The 17,500-nt window shown below is 43.7% G+C and overlaps 1 protein-coding gene across 1 annotated transcript in view; it reads right to left on the bottom strand.

Moving 5' to 3' along the window:
* Nucleotides 1-8,638: 8,638 nt before the first annotated feature.
* Nucleotides 8,639-17,500, bottom strand: part of pcdh7a (protocadherin 7a) — a gene marked incomplete at its 5' end in the record, with an annotated part of 43,614 nt that continues 34,752 nt past the window's right edge. Inside the window, 2 exons of the mRNA XM_079999251.1 lie at nt 8,639-9,617; nt 11,200-11,401. Of these exons, the coding sequence (XP_079855377.1) occupies nt 9,079-9,617; nt 11,200-11,401 (741 nt within the window). The 3' untranslated portion in view covers nt 8,639-9,078. The remainder of the gene's footprint in view (nt 9,618-11,199; nt 11,402-17,500) is intronic.

Here is a 17,500-nt window from a genome sequence, read left to right on the forward strand (position 1 = left end):
ATAATCGGCAGAATGCTTATTGGCCCTAAAGGTATGTAGTGTTTCATTATTCAAGTTTGAACTTCAATTATATTACTTGTTGGGACTTGTTGATTGAACAGTTTAAGATCAAACCTATATATCGGTACCTATGGAATAGAACACTGTATATAAGTCCACTCAGCATGTAATTCAACTTCTGGAGGCTGCTGTATTATGGTATATTCATACTTAACATGTGCAACACACCGCGTCTAGTTTTCTTATATGGGAAAATTATCATCATACTACATCATGCTGGGTCAAAGAAACTCCTCTTTGCTGTGAAATGTATAGCTAGAGGGAGATAGAATACAGGAGATAATGTGTGTCTGTCATTTTGGGATCTGTAGGCAGCGCTGTGACTGAAGCGTGTGCTCTGATCTCTCCCTGCAGAGACTCCCGTGCTGACACCGTCAGAGATGAGGTTCGCCGCCGGGGGTTCCCGCTTCGACGAGACAGTCAGGCGGAGCCAACGCCCACGAGTCCGAAACATGCGGCAGCCCGAGTGCTGGAAGTCCTCGGAGTTGACAAATTGTGGGGCCGTGTTGGTCTTCAACTATTTATGCACAAGCTATTGAAATATTTATTCTAAATGTAAAAACACGTGTTGTGCTCTCGACATTCCACAGGTCATCCAAAGGACGGAGTGAAAGAAAAAATAGAAATCGACACTGTGTACTGTATATATTACAGCCAAATTATATTTTAAGTATCCTCAACAAAGCTGGATCATGTTTAACTCCAAACACATACATAAGTTAAAATATGTTCAATAGAATATAAAATATTACATCTGTTAACATTGTTGACATAATTGCCAAGCAGCGGTGGATATTGCCATTTTATTTGTAATTGTGTTTGACATGGAATTCTGTATTATTTTCAGTTTGGCTTATTTAACACCGACAATGTCAACACTATGCACTTTCACGCGGGACTTAAGGTTTATAGCAACAAAGCTTGATGACAATTACCATTACATTAAATTATTTAGCAAATGCTTTTGTTCAAAGCGACTTACAATAAATACATTTTCACAATTACCTTTTTCCAATTTCCATACCACTTCAGTTGTTGTCGTTTGATTGTGCGTGCTTTTGATTTTCTGTGTCATTTCTGATTTTACATAATGACCTTTAAATGTCTGAAGCAATGCACTTATTCCCTTATCATGTCGCCCGGATGCATTTCTGGGGTATTTAATGGGAAAGAAAACAACCAAAAAAACAAAACAAAAAAAAAACCTGCCATTGATCATTCATTTTTTCCTTATGTAGATTTTCTTCCCTGCGCCAAACAAACATATTGTTCGGCTCAGAGTAAAATAAAGCTCGAGCCCTGAAGGCATAGAACTGGCAAATATTTAAATCTATATCCATGTTGGATTTTGATTTGTGATCCAAAGATTTACCCCAAGGTTTTTTCTTTCATCATATTATATGATCAAAACTATTATGATATTTATCACCCTTTGAAGGAAAGTAGAAAGCAGATAAAGTCGATTTTAAGTAATGCACATGCTCCAAAAACGATTTATGGCGCTGACAAAAAACTGCTGATGTTTGACCATACTCAGCTGAAAGGTACATTTTAATCAAAAATCAGCTTGTGGTGTTGAAATGGATGTTCCAGTGGTTCCCAGGCACTTTTCCTCAGGACACTTGCTATTGACTGCGTTGTTTGCGATGTTATTCTTTCTTCCATCGCTGCTGCAATCTCAGTCTCGATGAGGCGACGTGATTGTACACCACTTTGGCCTTATCGCTGTTATGATTAGAGATCCCATAATGAACTAAACATTAAAGCCACACTTGGAGAACAAAAAACAAAAACTTAAATTTAAATCTAAAACCAACACATTTCAGCTGAAAAGGCTTCAGGTTTTAAGTATTTAGAGAAATTATATGTCATTCCACCACAAGAAAAAGAACAGAATACTTCATTTGAAAGCTCATTTATGTGATATGAGTTGGGAAATCTATTTATCTTTCCCCATTTCTATTCATTTCATAACATACGGTGCACGTTGAATCATGTAAATAAGTTCCCGGCCACCTCCCTGGCTATGGTCCAGTGCAAAGTCCTCCACATTGCATATTTAATAAAACTGTCGGACGGGGTTGCTGTCTCTCCCGCAACATATTGGACTCTACTGGACCTTCTGTGGCTGCAGATGGTGCTTCTAGAACAGCACGTCAGCTCAATTCAACGTGGAGGATAAACAGCATCAGATGATTATTATTGTTTTTTTTTTTTTACAGATGGTTATATATACAGTATATGGTTGTACAGATGGTTACAACAAAGCTGACGTTAATAATAATAATAATAATAATAATAATAATAATAATAATAATAATAATAACAATAATAATAATATATGTTTTAAATGTTAAAATTCATATTTATATTTGTATATATAAATTCAACAATGATCACTCCGCACGCTAATGTTAACAGGCGCTACATAAAAAACTACAATGGCAGACCTGAAGAGATTAATGCGGATATCCTCCTGTTTCACATCGAAAACAGTAAATAGATGTCATGTGCATGTGAAGTTTATTAAAAACAAAACAAAAAAAAAACAAAAACCCAAAACCAAACAAAAGCAGTTTTTTTTAGGGCGAACAGTTTGCAGTGGTGTTGCCGTGTTAGCTACGTTGATGTGGAACTGTTGTTTTCGGCGAAGGCTCTCAGACGCAGATCCAACGTTCCTAAGTTGTTCTCCGTTCGCGTTGCACCTCACGAACGAGGCGTTTGACGCTCGGGCATTGAAATGACAATTGCAATCAATTGAAGGCCGCATGTAAACGTCGCCGTCGTGTATCTGCAGCAGCCGCGCACGCCCACTAGGTGTCCACGTTACATCAGGTGTAGACGTGATGCCGTTACTGGGGGGGAAATGTACTTGAGGACAGCTGGAGGGGGGGGGGGGGTTAAAGTTTGAGGTTAATATCTGAGATTAGTCGAACATTTGATGATGAATTTCACATCTCACATCACCGTATATGGCCTATCTGCCTGTCCGTCCGTCCATTTCATCCGGGGCAAAGTGATTTCTCTACGAGGCCTTTAAAAAGCCGTGAGTTACGACTCGACCGTGACGGATTTGTTCCTCGACGCTGTTGATGCTTCGAGGTGGGCTGCACACATACTTTTTTTCATTTTTATTTTGCTGGTGCGATGTTGTTTTGTGTCTGTTTTTATGACTTGATCGCAGGCCCTGGATCAATTTCCCCGCCGGGCACAATGAAGCTCCTTTAATCTTCCAGAAGGTACAGAACAACCACAGTTCACTTCTGAAGCAGCCGCTTTCAAAAAGATCCGTAAAGAATTCCGCACGGATTGTCCCATTTCCAGTTATTGTTCCTCCCACCGTAAATAATACGGACGCAAACAAAGATGTCAAAGCACGGGATGGGCTGACGTTCCAATTCCGGCTTCACAAGTTTATTATGAATTCTCATTTTCTGTCATTTTGCAGAATAGTTAATGCCAAAGAAACAATTTATTCCCTCGTAATTGTGCCTACTGTGCAGACCGATGGACCGAAGTGTCTTCAGTGGCTGAATTTATTGTGCTTCTATTATATCTAGTCCTATCTATAATAACAGCGCTTTCTAACCGGCTTTTGCAATAATGACATTGTGACACTTAAAACCCTGATGTCACTTATTTCGGGATCGTTTTTTGATTCTAAATGCATGTTGCCAGAGATTTCAATTGGCACGTCCTTAAAAACGACCCTCCAGCTCCAGTGGCACGCACGATAACATTCTATTATCTAGTCCACAGTCCTCTGCTCATTCAATATCGTCTTTGATTTAAGTGCATCATCCATCCAGTATCCATTTTAAAGAACTGATCTCGCTCGCCCATAAAATTTGAAAAATGACTCGAGCCCTTTCAAGGCCATTAATGATGATTTCCCCAAGTGGATCCCAACGAATATCATTACATTCATTGGTGAAATCGACACCAGGACCCATCATATTATAAGCCGTCATATAATTCATGACCCATCATATAATTATATTAATGTCTGCCGTGGCTTTATAACAAAATTATACTTTGCTGGAGATCTGAACATTTAGGCCAGAGCGATTTTAACTTTGTTACGCAAAACTGGTCGAATGTTCTTCCTCTACAGTTCCGAAATGCCTCTCTAGACAGGTGTGCTTTCGAAGAATGATAAACATGGATTGTGACATATCATCTCCCGCAGAAAAATAATGCAATTTTTATAATAATATGAAAGTTATAATATAAAAAAAAAATACAATTTTTGGTCCAGATGGTGTCAGTGTTGTAGCTGTATAAATTTGGAAAAACTTTATCTCAGACGTGTGACATTCCAAGTCCTTCATGGTTATCTAGGCAGAACTAATTTCTCACAAAACAATAAAGTAGAAATCGGCTCCCATGCTCCATCACATGGGATGAATCTGAAAAGGTTTGCCATTGAACAAGCGTCCGTTTCACTCCTTTTTGGGGAGTCTGCGTGTACCAAGTGGATGAAAGATTGATGAAAATAGTGAAGAGTAATTTAACTTCAAATTGAATAAGGGTGTAATGGAGGCAATACTTATGAACAGAGCAGTGCTTAATGTGATGATATGCACAACCGACTAGGTCTTAAAAGATAACAGTTAAAATGTGAATCTGGCCTAGAGGTTTAACATCCTTGATGAGTTGTATTTTCTTCAACTTCATTTGTTGTGTTGGGGACACAGGCGGGTGAGTCACCCATTAAGTACGTCAACACAAAGGCTGCCTCTGTTTTAACCCTCCCCAAGGTCCCCAGGAAATGTATGCAAACATGCGCACACGCGAGTGTTTGAGATTTTTAATGTCAAAGTCAAACGTTTACATGGTTTTCATCTCCCTACCAAACCATTCGTTGGCATCTCCCCCTCGTCCTTGTCATAGCAAATGCAATTAGTTCATTATTTAATTACAGGAAGGGAATGGCGAAAAAACACAGCCATTCCCTCAAGGAAATAAAACAAAGAAGAGAAAATAAAAAGTCATTTTTTTTTTTTCTTTCTCCATTTTCTTTTTAAATGCAGAGTCGAAGACCTTAAGCATGCCATTTTACGTTATGGTTTTGCAGTTCTCTGTCCTACGGCGTAGTTTTGATCTATACATGTCTATAAGGGGAACAGCAGAAGAAGGGGGCGCCAAGGGGGGGGGCGTCAAGTGAACGGCGGAGTCCCTGGAGGTGCCTGTTAAAAATGCTAGACTAGTGGATTTCGGCTGCCTCTGGGGCCGTTAGATGCAGGAACACTTAAGCCATCCTCTTTCTCCGTCTCCTCTCTCTGTTTTGCGGTTTTAATGAAACATATTCTTTGTTTAAACGTGCAGTATAGAAAATTCACAGCCACACAGACTCATGTACAGCAATTTCCCTTAAGTCCAAAAGGTGCGATAATGGAACTGCATTAAAACAGCAGTTTGACGAAAGATCTGCCACTTTAGTCTCTTCGCAAAGCTTAGCAAACTGGCCTCAGTTCTTCTGGATCTTTCTCGAGTCCAGGAATCGAGAAGTCTTAATCCTACAAAAAATGATTGAGAGACGAGTGCAAATGTGTCAGTAAATGTGTGTCTGTCAACTTGTGTCTGCTTGGATGGGTAGGCTTCGATATGAATCTTTGTGCGCGCGCACGCGCACGTGTGTGTGTGTGTGTGTGTGTGTGTGTGTGTGTGTGTTTCAGTCTCTTGCTGTACAGACCCTCCAGGAAGCTGTCATTGTTTTGAAAATCCCATTTGAACACGCTGGATTGCATCTTCGACGTCCGTCCCGCCATTGAAAACACCTCAAAGTGTTCACCAGCACAGTCCGCCTTTGAAGAAGCTCATTTGAAGCCGAGGGTTAGGGGATATGGGAGAGGAGTGGGGGGGGGGCGCCTTATAGGATCAGTGGGTCGAACCACGCCAAAGAGTAGTGTGAGCGTATACCCTGTACATAGTATTCCCACCAGGCAGGGAGATATTAGCCTTGGTACTAATAGCTTCGAGAGAGCGGAACTTCCAACTTGTGGTCGCAGTAACCACCATCTTAATCATCACTTCCACGCTTATGGGCGCTACATGCTTTCTCTGCGTGTAGGGGGATTGAGGAAAGCAGCAACAGTGTGCGGAGGCTAATGCGGCCACACACAGAGACCACAGGGTAGTTTCTGTTTTAAAGTAGGTTACAAATTGTGGCACATCTTACCTGAGTGTTTGTGTGTGTGTGTGTGTGTGTGTGTGTGTGTGTGTGTGGGTGTGTGTGTGACCATAAAAAGCAGACTGGTTCCAGACTCTGGCCTGCGGCTCCTACACTCTCGCACAGATCTGCAGGCTCAAAACACAATGCTTAACCTAATCATCTGCTCTGAAAGAAGCAGACAAATAAAAACTAAAATAAAAAAAGTTGCAGTCCCTCTGGCAGGCCTTTGCAGTGCCCCCCCCCCCCCCACACACACGGTACCCCACCCCGGCATTAATTAGATCAGCGCGGATCAAGGCAGGAGAGGGGAAGGAAAGTCATTAAGACTTCTGGGACAAACCAAACCCTATTATCCCTATCACACTGCTGAACCACACACTGATGGTGGGAATTAAGATGTGCTCGCCTGGATCCACACCCGAGCCCTTTCGGTCCGAGTGGAGTAGAGTGCGTCTGGAGCTCCACAGCTGCTGGGAAGGACAAAAGTGGAGAGCGGGGGAGTGTGTGTGTGTGTGTGTGTGTGTGCGCGCGTGTGTGTGTGCTATCTGTGTGGGCCAGCACAGCAGCATGGGCGTGTTTGGGTCGGCACTACAGGGCGGAAAAGGATAACTGCACAACTCTATGCTCTGCTGCATTGTCTTGTCTTTTTCCCAGCATGCACCACCACCCTTTTGTGCCAAATCCCAGCCCTGTGAACTGACACGGAGATACTCAAGGTCGCTCCCTCGTTCTCTCTCTCTCTCTCTCTCTCTCTCTCTCTCTGTCCTTCTCTCGCTCTCTGTGACAAAAGCGGGAGTTGAAGTTGAAAAGCATGAAGGCCGCTCCCGTGCTTCTGGCGTCGCCTCGCTCCCCCGTTTTGCACACACACACATACAGGTTCATAAGTATCCAAACAGGTGTCGTATCCAAAAAAGGCGTAGGTTCTTACAAAAAACAAATCAGCATTTTATTTCTTTCATGCAGTCTGATTTTTCTTTGTTTTGTTTTGTTTTTTTCCACTTTTGTTTGTTTCTTTTTTTGTTTCTTTTTTTCTTTTTTTTTTTTTTTACATAAATTTGGTTTTACTTTTTGAGTCCTTACAGTATGTGGAATATTTCATACTCCAAAAATTTCTATCAATACATAGATGTCAGCAAAATTCTCTTGTAATGTAATATCCCCTGTAGCAGTCAGAAAGATGAATAATCATTTAAATATATTTCATGTTTAAATACTGGCTTGAGGGGCGCAGGCAAAATGCTACAGCTAATTCTATGAGAGGCAATATGTTAAAATTATGATTAAGAGCAGATACACGCATAGTGCATAATGGTCATACACACATTAATCTGAGTAGGTGCGAAGTTTTGGATGTATGTGCTGTTTTTGTATTTTGTGTGCATGTGTGTGAGCATTTTCATTTGATATAGGCCTCTGGCGATGCAATATACGATATACTGAATGTAACATGGCCACTGATTCAAGACATGAACTCTGCACTGCAGTAATTTGTATGTTTATAATTTGTACACACACCGTTGGAGTTGTGTGTGTGTGTGTGTGTGTGTGTGTGTGTGAAAAAATACCTATGATATTTGAACATTGGATGTATCTATAAGAATGACGTACGCAAGCTGCGGCTCAGCACCATAAGAGTAACCTGTAGTGATGGACAGCAGCTGAGCACAAACACTGCCATTATTTTCCAGTACACACATATATACATACAAACTGGGTGAGAAGGCAAAAAAGATCAACACAGTATTATTGTTCACACACTTTTTCAATACTGCGGTAGCACTGATATCGTATGAGGACCTTGTACCCCGAAAGGTTAGAACTGGTTAAAGACAGTATCTTTTCTTTTTTTCATTTTTTTTTTCACACGTTGGAATACTGTGATACTACTGTCATTGTACGAGGACATCGTACCTCAAAAAGTTACTGGTTACTGTAGAAAAAAGTTGTATTTCCCCTTTCTGATTCTTTTTGATAGCCTGATGTAATGTTGAGGAAACCATCGTCAGTGAGTATTTTCCCTTGTTGCTATTAGATTTGTTGGTAATTTGTTTAAACCTAAATGAAGAGTAAAATTCCCCAGATCTTGAGTTTCAGCATGTTGTTGGCTTGATTAATATCCTTGTATCGTGTTACTTATATCGTTGATTAGGCATAATGTTTGATCTGTATGAATAAGATCTATAAGAAAAACCATTCCATGCCATGGGCATTTTTCTTTAATCCAAGTTGGCTGATTAAGACCACAATGGTTTTGTTTCAACGTTAGGTTCAACACTTGATTCCAAGAGCCACCAGCTTTAAGTTTTCTTTTCTCCAGAAGTGCTTTGAGCTTAGAGAACAATCTTTTTAATCTTTTTTTTTTCTTCACACAGTTCCCCTGTGGCAGGAGTACAGGCATGCATCGAGTTCAGGTAAAAAAAAACAAAAAAAGAAGAAAAAAAAAAGGCGAGGTTGAAGCTGTCCCCCTCTGTACAGACGTGATAAGTATTACCTAGTAATGCGTCCAAGGGCAACTTTTGTTTAGTAGCTATATAAAAAAAACAGTTCAGGTTAGAAATGACCTTCCGTTAGAGTGCCTCGTGGTGTTGTTCCTTGACTCCTTTTGTGTTCATATAAATATCATTAAGCGTACAAAAATTCCAATTAGATCTAACTTCCAATTTCTCCGATATTTTTCATATTTTCATTTGTTCCGATTTTTGAAAGCCTTGCGTACCCTTTGTTTTCTCTTTTTTTATTTTGGTCTGCATCAACTTTCCTCGTGAAGTCCTTGACCTTTGTAGGCGTGGGTGTAATCTCTCTTTGAGCGGGCGTGGCAGGGTGCGGTCATGGGGGCAGATCCATCACAGGTAGACCTCGCGGCGGGACAGCGTGAGGCAGGACGTGGTCTTGTAGTCCCCTCCCGTCCGTGTCAGCGGTATGACCTCGCCGGGGTTCTGCCCTTCCCCTCCTTCCTCCTCCTGCTGGCGCCGGCCGAAACCCGCGCTGCTGAACGTGTCGTAGGACGCCGATGTCATCTTCCGGTTCAGGAGGTTGCGGTTGTGGTCGCCCACGTTGCGATTGCGGTCTCCGCTTCCCAGGGTTCCCAGAGGGTCGCCGTTGGCTAGGGGCAACCTGGCTCCGCCACCACCGACCACGCCGGGCTCGGAGCTCCCCGCGCTGCCGGCGCTCTCGCTGTCGCTCTCCTGGCCGTTGCCGCCACGGAGGTTGTTGTTGTCGTCGCCGGGGGCAAAGGTGGAGAGCCGCGGGGGGTCGCTGCCGTGGCGCTGGCGTTGGTGCGGAGACGGGCGGACTGGCATCCAGCAAGTGTCCGAGTGTCCGAACTCGTCGCACTCCCGGGTGCACTTGCCTGTCAGGGCCACGTCCGGCAGCTGCCTGGCATCTGGACATGGAGAGAGAGAGTGGAAGAAAAGGAAAGGATGGAGGGCGGATGAAGGCAGAGAGAGGGGAAAGATAGCGCCATATCAAAGGGAGCATGGAACAGAGAGCAGGGGAGGATAGAGGTTACAGTACAGAAGATCAGATTGGCAGCGAGACAGAGGGACAAGGAAAATGCTATTAGAGCAAAATGGATCAGAAAGTGCTGACTTCAGTGAAATCCCAAGAGCTTTTAAAACAAATCTCGCTGCTGCTGCCCATTAGATAAAAGGTGAAAGGTGAGAAGGGGCCAGCGAGAATGACCAGTGAGGTCAAAGATAAGATAATGGTCGTACTTGGCATGGCACATTTCTAAGGATTTCCATGCACAATGTTCATGTCGGCCCTCTTGTGTACCATGAGTGATGAGCTTAGTGAGCTCACAAGAGACCAGACACTAATGTCATATAGGGGTCAACGTGCAGGGGTCAATGATGACTCTGTCCCGTTACAAGCAAATATTGATATACCGAGCGGGTTCTGATGACAAAGCAGCAGAAAATTCTATATTTTCTTATGTTAGTGGGGGGTGGGGGGGTGGTGTCTGTCGCAAAAATATGTGGTAAAAATAAAAGATTAATACAGGTAACCATATTAATTTCCGAGGTCATAAGTGCTGTGTAATTATTTACAAAGTACTTATTTAACAAACAAACAAACACACAGCGAGAAATCCACACAAACATCATATTTCCCTTTATTTAAAGGGAACAAACTCAGATAGGATTTTGGATCTTATTTAAAAAAGGAAAAAGAAAGTCACTGGAGAAAAATTCAAATGCGTGGATGAGAAAGCAAGGTCACTGGAACCTTTACAACAAGCCAGCGAGGCTGTTCAACAACTGCACACAGAAAACTAACAAAAGACTGAGGGGAAAATGTTGCCTTCTGTTTCTCGCTAACCTTGAGAAGGCAGTCACAAAGACATATCGGAGGTGAAAAAACCACAATTTCCTGGCTGAAATTGCAGATTTTGGCTGAGATTGGGCTTCAAGACAATGAAGAAAAGCCAGATATTAGCCACACACGTATCGATTTTTTATTTTTTTATTTTTTAACTGAGAGCGCGAAAAAAAAAAAAAAATACCACAAAAAAACACACTGGCAGATTGAGGTTTTAGGTCTAGATCGACATCCCAGCACTTTGGGAAACCTCTGCATGGTCAAGGACTCTGAATATGTGTACTGTATAAGCCTGCCTCTTTTATCGAATTAGCAGCCAAACAAACGACACAAGCAGATGTATTTCGGAGCTTTCTGACCTTGCTCTATTGATTTTAATTTCTTGGCCGAGGGAAGGTTTGGGTGTTTATTCCTTATTTTTTTTTACACATGCTTTTGCGTGTGTGTACGCGTGTGTGCGCGTGCACGTAATTAACTGGAAACTCGTTGGATGTGTAGCCCTTTGTACCATCAGCCTTGGGGATTAAAAAAAACACGTTGGACACATTGGACGCATCTTATTATTCGGTATGTTCATTGGCTGTTTTTGTCTTCATGCAGAATCTTTGTCTGCGTGTGCATGTGTGTATCTGCTCCACCCGTACCGTTTTCCACATGCTCCTCCTCCCCCACGCTGCCCTCGGGTGTGGTCCGTTCGTAGCCTTCCTCTGGTAAGGGCAGCGCCCCCAGCCGAGACCCCGACGAACTCTTGCTGCTTGGCGTCTCCGAGTCCTCCAAGTTGCTGTCATAGCAGCCGCCGTCCTGAGGCTGGCTGACCACCGAGAAGGTGACCCGGCGAAGGGTCCCCTGCAGGAAAACAAACAACAAACCGCAATATGGGATTAATCACCCAGGATTCATAATCTGAGATTCCTGATCTGGGGATTATAGGGCGGTGGGCAGGGGTCCTCAGAGACATATTGAGATTATCCGTGTTCGCCTTGATTAGGGGTTTAGCCGGTTAATAGCCACGCGGAGTAATAGCCATCAACCAACCATGGCATTTGTTTAAAGTTTTAGGTCCGGGGTATTTAATCTCTGTTAAGATTACCGCCCGTGGACGTAGCGGATGTTTACGCACGGCAGCTGTTGAAACCGGGGGGGAAAAAAGGGAAAACCTCCAGCCTGCCCTGAGACTCCGATTTGTCATCTGGATGCTTTCTATCTGGGCGATGGAAAGGAGCCCGGTGGTAGCAGCTGTGGGATATTTAACATGCTACCCCCCCCCCCCCCCTCCCCCCCACCCACCTAATTTGTGCTCTATTTCACTCGCTGAGCTCCGCTAAACCTTGTGCAATCTTGTCATGGGAAATAAAAAAATACTCCTCAAACACCAGAACAAATTAGGTGAATGTATGAGGAAAAATGCCCCCCCCCCCCCCCAAAGGCAGGGAAAAAAAATCTGTGCATTAAAAACAGCTTTGTTCAGGTTTCCTAAGCTAAAAAAAAAACCAAAAAACTGGAATGGCTCCGATGATAAACTAAGCTACATGACCTGCCAGAGTCCTCCGTGTATAAATCGGCTCTGTCTAGTTAGCAGGCTGGTTTCCACTTTGGGGCTGGAAAAAGAATGTAATAAGTCTGTGCTGAGAGAATATCAGAGAAAGTTAAATGACTGCGTCAAGGCCTGGGGGGATCACTCTGCACCAGGGAGCCCATTTCTGCACAGCACCCCTCCTATCACTTCACCCAGTCATTTATCTGCACGGAGAAATTATTACCCCGCCAATTTAGATCCCGCTTAAAACAGGCGTGCCATGCCGACGGAAGATGGAGAGAACAGAGAGAAAAGGCAGATTAGGGTGTAAAAACCTCCGCTCCGAACGCCGCCTTGGGATGATCTGGGGGGGTGGGGGGGGGGGGTGACAGACGGTGGGGATGAAAGCCATAACGATGACGGTTATCTTTGTTCCTGACCGGAAGAGAGGAAGAAAGGAGCAATTTCAACATTTCACCTAATGAAGACGACGGAGGAAGAAAGCGGCGAGGAACACAGCAAAATTAATTAGGCGGGAGGCGCAACTTTCAACACCGCGTCTTCGCACTTTGCAAGCTCCACACGAGGTTCAGATGAAATCGAGGGATGAGATACAGGGAAGGGGGAAGAGATAGAGGGAGAAAGAGATCTAGGCGGCCTGGCGGGAACGAGCACGGGCTTCGGGGCGCCAGTGTCCTCGAGTTAACCCTTCCTGTCGAGTGGATTATGGTTTTTCGGAGCGTCAGATGAAGCAATTACAGGCCCCTCCCGTCGGGTAGACAGTAGCTCTACCAGAGGGAGGGGGGACTGGGGGAAGATGGAGAGATGGAGGGGCAGGGTGGGAGCGAGAGAGAGATTAAGTAACAAATAGAAACAGAGAGAGGGGTCTGTAAGTGGGATATGATCGACAGGCGGGGAAAGAAGTTAACTGTGACTGGAGGATCGCTGCCCGCGAGCCTTTGTGTGTTCTATTACCCAATTCCTCTGATCGGCTGCGATTCCATCTAATTCAATTTCCTCCAAACCCCCCCCCCCCCCCCCCCCCCCCCACACACACATTCTGTCTTGAGACCCCCCCCAACACACACACACGCACACACACACACACACACACACACGCACACACGCACACACACACGCACAAGCACAAGCACAAGCACAAGCACACGTTCATTCTCTGGCTAATTATATTTCCCTCTCCTTGCCTCATTTTTTTTACCCCCCTCCGCTCATATTCTCCAAAGTCTCTAACTCTTCTCTCTGGAGCCTTGTCCTTTAGCTCCTTTGCTCTCTCTCTCTCTCTCTCTCTCTCTCTCTTCTCTTTGTTTTTTATTTTCTCCACCTTTCTGCCACCCCACCCCCCATATCTCTCTGACGTTCAGCTTTATGATAGGCCGATCGATGACGTGCCCTTGACCTCGTTAGGAGGTCTCCTCGTCCCCATCGCCGGCTTTATTGACCCATAACTCCCCCACTTCGCTGGCCGTCGTCCCCCCAGCCGCACCCACCCACCCACCTGTCCAACTCGTTAGCAAAACCTCTCTTTCTATCTCTTTCTATCTTGTTTTGTCAGAAACCCCGTTTTTGCGTCGTTCTCTAATCGTCGACTTTGACTCCCTCCGCCACCACCATGGTTCCTCTCATTCCCATTGTGGCACGGTGCGTGCACTGCTGCCTCACGGCAAGAAAGTCCTTCAATTCCCGCCTGGGGCGGTGTTGGCACCGTGCTCCGGTGGCATATATTGCATCGTTCAGGACCCCCACCAAAAACATGCCGAAGAACATCGTCTGACCAGCAACGTTAGAAATTGGTCGTCGCTGTCCACTGCTCCTGCCTGCCGCCCGAGGAAGGACAAGCCAGGATGGGTCAGAAGCAGGGAACAAGTTTCACCGTTTGAAGCGTGTGTGTGTTGGTTGCTGCATGTGTTGTGTGTGTGCCATGTAAATAAAGAATCTTGTTATTGTCCGTCAACTTCAGATGCTGCTACTTTACTTGCCGTGTGTAAGAACGGTCAGTCAACTCTGCCCGACCTGCACTTTATCAACTTGGCTTCTCTTTGTCGGATGGACTTATGGCATCTTTTTTCTTTCTCTGCTTTTCATACCCTTCACTTGACACATCTCTCTCTCTCTCTCTCTCTCTCTCTCTTGCTCTCACTCGAGAAATAAGGTCCCTTGATCTTCCCTCCTGAGTCACGAATATTCATGTGAGTGTATGTGCATGAGAGTGTGTGCCTTCTATGGCTCAGCTGAGCAGGTAAAATGAGGTGAGAAAGAGGCACAACTATCTACGAAGCTCCACTGAGCCTCAACAGAGAGGTGCACACACAGACAGAGACACACACATATCCAGCTTCACACAAAAAGGAAACACAAACCCACACACAAATTGACACACACAACCCACACACAAATTGGCATACCCACACATACATGTGTGTACATCCACACACACACACACACACACACACACACACACACACACACACACACACACACTTGGCTGAAGTCCAGTGTGGCTTATGAATTCATGCCTGATGGAATATTAATTGAGTCTGACTGAATCATAAAAAGAACCCTTCCCCCTAATCCGGCACGGGCCGTTATAGTTCACGACTGACATAGGAGCCTCCATCATCCACACAGCATTGTGAGGGTTCATGGTTTGTGTTTACTTGTGTGTGTGTTGTGTGTCAGAGTGTGTGTGTGTGTGTGTGTGCGCGCGCGCATGCGCAGCTGTAACGCGTCTCAGCAGATGCAGCGGTTATTTTGTGAGTTATTTGTGGCGGACTCGCGTGAACTGAACGGAAGGCAAGAGCTGAACTCTGGAGAGATCTCTCCATCGGAATGCTTTTGCTCTGAAGGAGCTGCAGAAGAATGAAAAACACAGATATGTCTTTCATTTTATGCCATGAAGCAGTTGTCGTTTGCATCTTCCAGTGTTGCTGTATGTGTGTGTGTGTGTGTGTGTGTGTGTGTGCGTGTTGAGAGAGAGAGTGAGCGTGAGACGTCACACTTGCGTTTGCGTATCAAAGTGTGAGGAGCTGCAGTATTGTGTCATTGTCAGCGTGTGTTTATGTGTGTGTGTATGTGTGTGTGTGTGTGTGTGTGTGTGTGTGTGCGTGTGTGTGTGTGTGTGTGTGCATGCGTGCTTGTGCCCACGGTCAGCTCAGTCATCAAGGTAATTAGTGTGTAAACCTCCTTGCTGTCGGTTCAAAGAGAATTAACGAGCTCTACTTAATTAACAGTCTCCCTCTCTGCTTGTTACATGTCTGCATATTCAACACACGTGTGTGTGTGAGTGTGTGTGTGTGTGTGTGTGTGTGTGTGTGTGTGTGTGTGTGTGTGTGTGTGAGAGAGAGAATGTTGGGCATCCACGCAAAAGTGCGAAACTGCTGTGCACATAGATTTGCATGATGACGACTGAATGGGGGTACTTGTGTATATTCTCATATCTGTGTGTGTGTGTGTGTGTGTGTGTGTGTGTGTGTCTGTGCCTTGCTACAATGGTGTAATGAATGGACAGGATGCGGCTTATGCATAAACCAAAACTACAAATATGGTTGCAGGACTGGAACTGCGGTTCACCTCGGCACCGCTCTCTCGCTCATTTATTTCCAGCAGCTAACTCGTGTAGAGGAGCCGTACCACGACGTCTGTCTTTTTATGATTCATACGTTTGTTAACAAACAAACAGAAATGTTATTTCTGTCATTTGTATATTTATTGGGTTTTTTTTACGCTGCGTTTTTGAATTGTTGATATGATAAATTACCATTTCTGTCGTCCATGTACTTCCAGTACCGCTTTACGTCCCACCACCAAGCAGTCGGCATTCAGAATACGGCACATAGAAAATATTTAAAGTGGTAATCCGTAAAATGATTAATTAAATCTTTAAGTAGGTAGGTTTTTAAACTGGCCCGCTTTAAGAAACAGCTATTCATAGTATTTGCATTATGCATATGCTCCTCTACTGTTTCCATTGTTGGTTTGCCTTTTTTCGCCAAGAGTTCACTGATCCTGCATGTGCAAGAAGTGAAAGCCGCAGTGAATTTGATGAAGCAGCGTAGCTAGTTGTGGTCAGTAAACTATCGATATGGATGAACATTCCCAAAAATAACAAAAGTAATCCCCACCACCACAAGTGACCGGACAACGAATCAATGATCAGAAGAAGACAAACTTTGGAGAAATGTTAAAAAAAATTAAAACAAAAAAAAAAAAAAAACGTATTGAAAGGAATTTCGGGACTTTAAGTGTAATCCACCCAACACAGACGATCGTATGGATTTCCACTCTAAATACACAAGACGATAATTGGATGTTAGTACGTTAACATGGTACTTATTTAAATATTAAGTTAGCTCACAGAGGTGATTCCCAAGATCACAGCCTTTTTCGCAGGCTCACAGTTGGCGACCCGACTAAAACAATTCTGTAAGATTTTCCGTCTGCCCCCTTAGAACGATATCAAATATGTACAAGATAATGTTCTTTTCATTACCCTAAGTGGCCAAAGAAGAGCCTCCGTATTTGTAATTCTGATCAGTGTAACTGACCTTCTGCTTTCTTGTTTGAAGCTCCTGTCCTGCTAATGCTTAGAAACAAGCCGACGAATAACGTGTACCCTCTACCCCGCTGTAGAAATACACAAATTATCCATTTACGATCGCCGACGTGAACTGCGTTAGTTTGCTAGTTCCGATAGTTCCGTTTTTTCTTTTTCTGTTTTTTTTTTCTTCTGTTTTTTAAAGATGGTATGTGTTTAATGAGTGAAATATAGATTTTTATATACATTGATTATTCTGTTTCTGGTAATGAATATGTTGAAAAAATTGTATGTTCAAAAAATGCATTTGCATAGAAGATGTTATATGATTTTACTCATTTTATTCATTTACATTAGTAAACTCCTTATATGTTTGTTCCTTTTTTACGCTAGAATAACAACTGATTCTGACTTGAGCGCAGTTTTGTCAAGGCACGCATTATCCTATTGTTTTATTTTTTGGTCGTAATTTGAAGAGATGTTTACATGGGCACTTTTTCTTTTATTCAAATTTCACGAGTGCAAACGAGATCCTGGCGTCTCCTCAATCTGTTTCACTCTGGGTTTGCCGGTGCTTGTTTACCTCGCTGTGTTCGCTGTGTAAATACCGCCCCGGCGAACAACAAACAAACACAAACAAAACCCCAAAAACACCTCATTCAACTTTACCTGAGAAAGTAAACTGAGTGTTTTTTCTTTAAAAAAAAATACAAAAAACAAACAATGAAATAATTTACATTTAAAAGCAAATAATTAAATCCTTTCGCATAACAGAGCTGGAAAAAAGCAAGTTAAGTTAGGTAATGCATCAAAATGGCCCGGGAGAGAGCTGATGTTGAAATATGCCGTCAGAAAGCGGCAATTGGGGGACTGCTGT

Source organism: Zeus faber (assembly GCF_960531495.2).
Source record: "Zeus faber genome assembly, chromosome: 4".
In the NCBI taxonomy this organism is placed as follows: domain Eukaryota; kingdom Metazoa; phylum Chordata; class Actinopteri; order Zeiformes; family Zeidae; genus Zeus; species Zeus faber.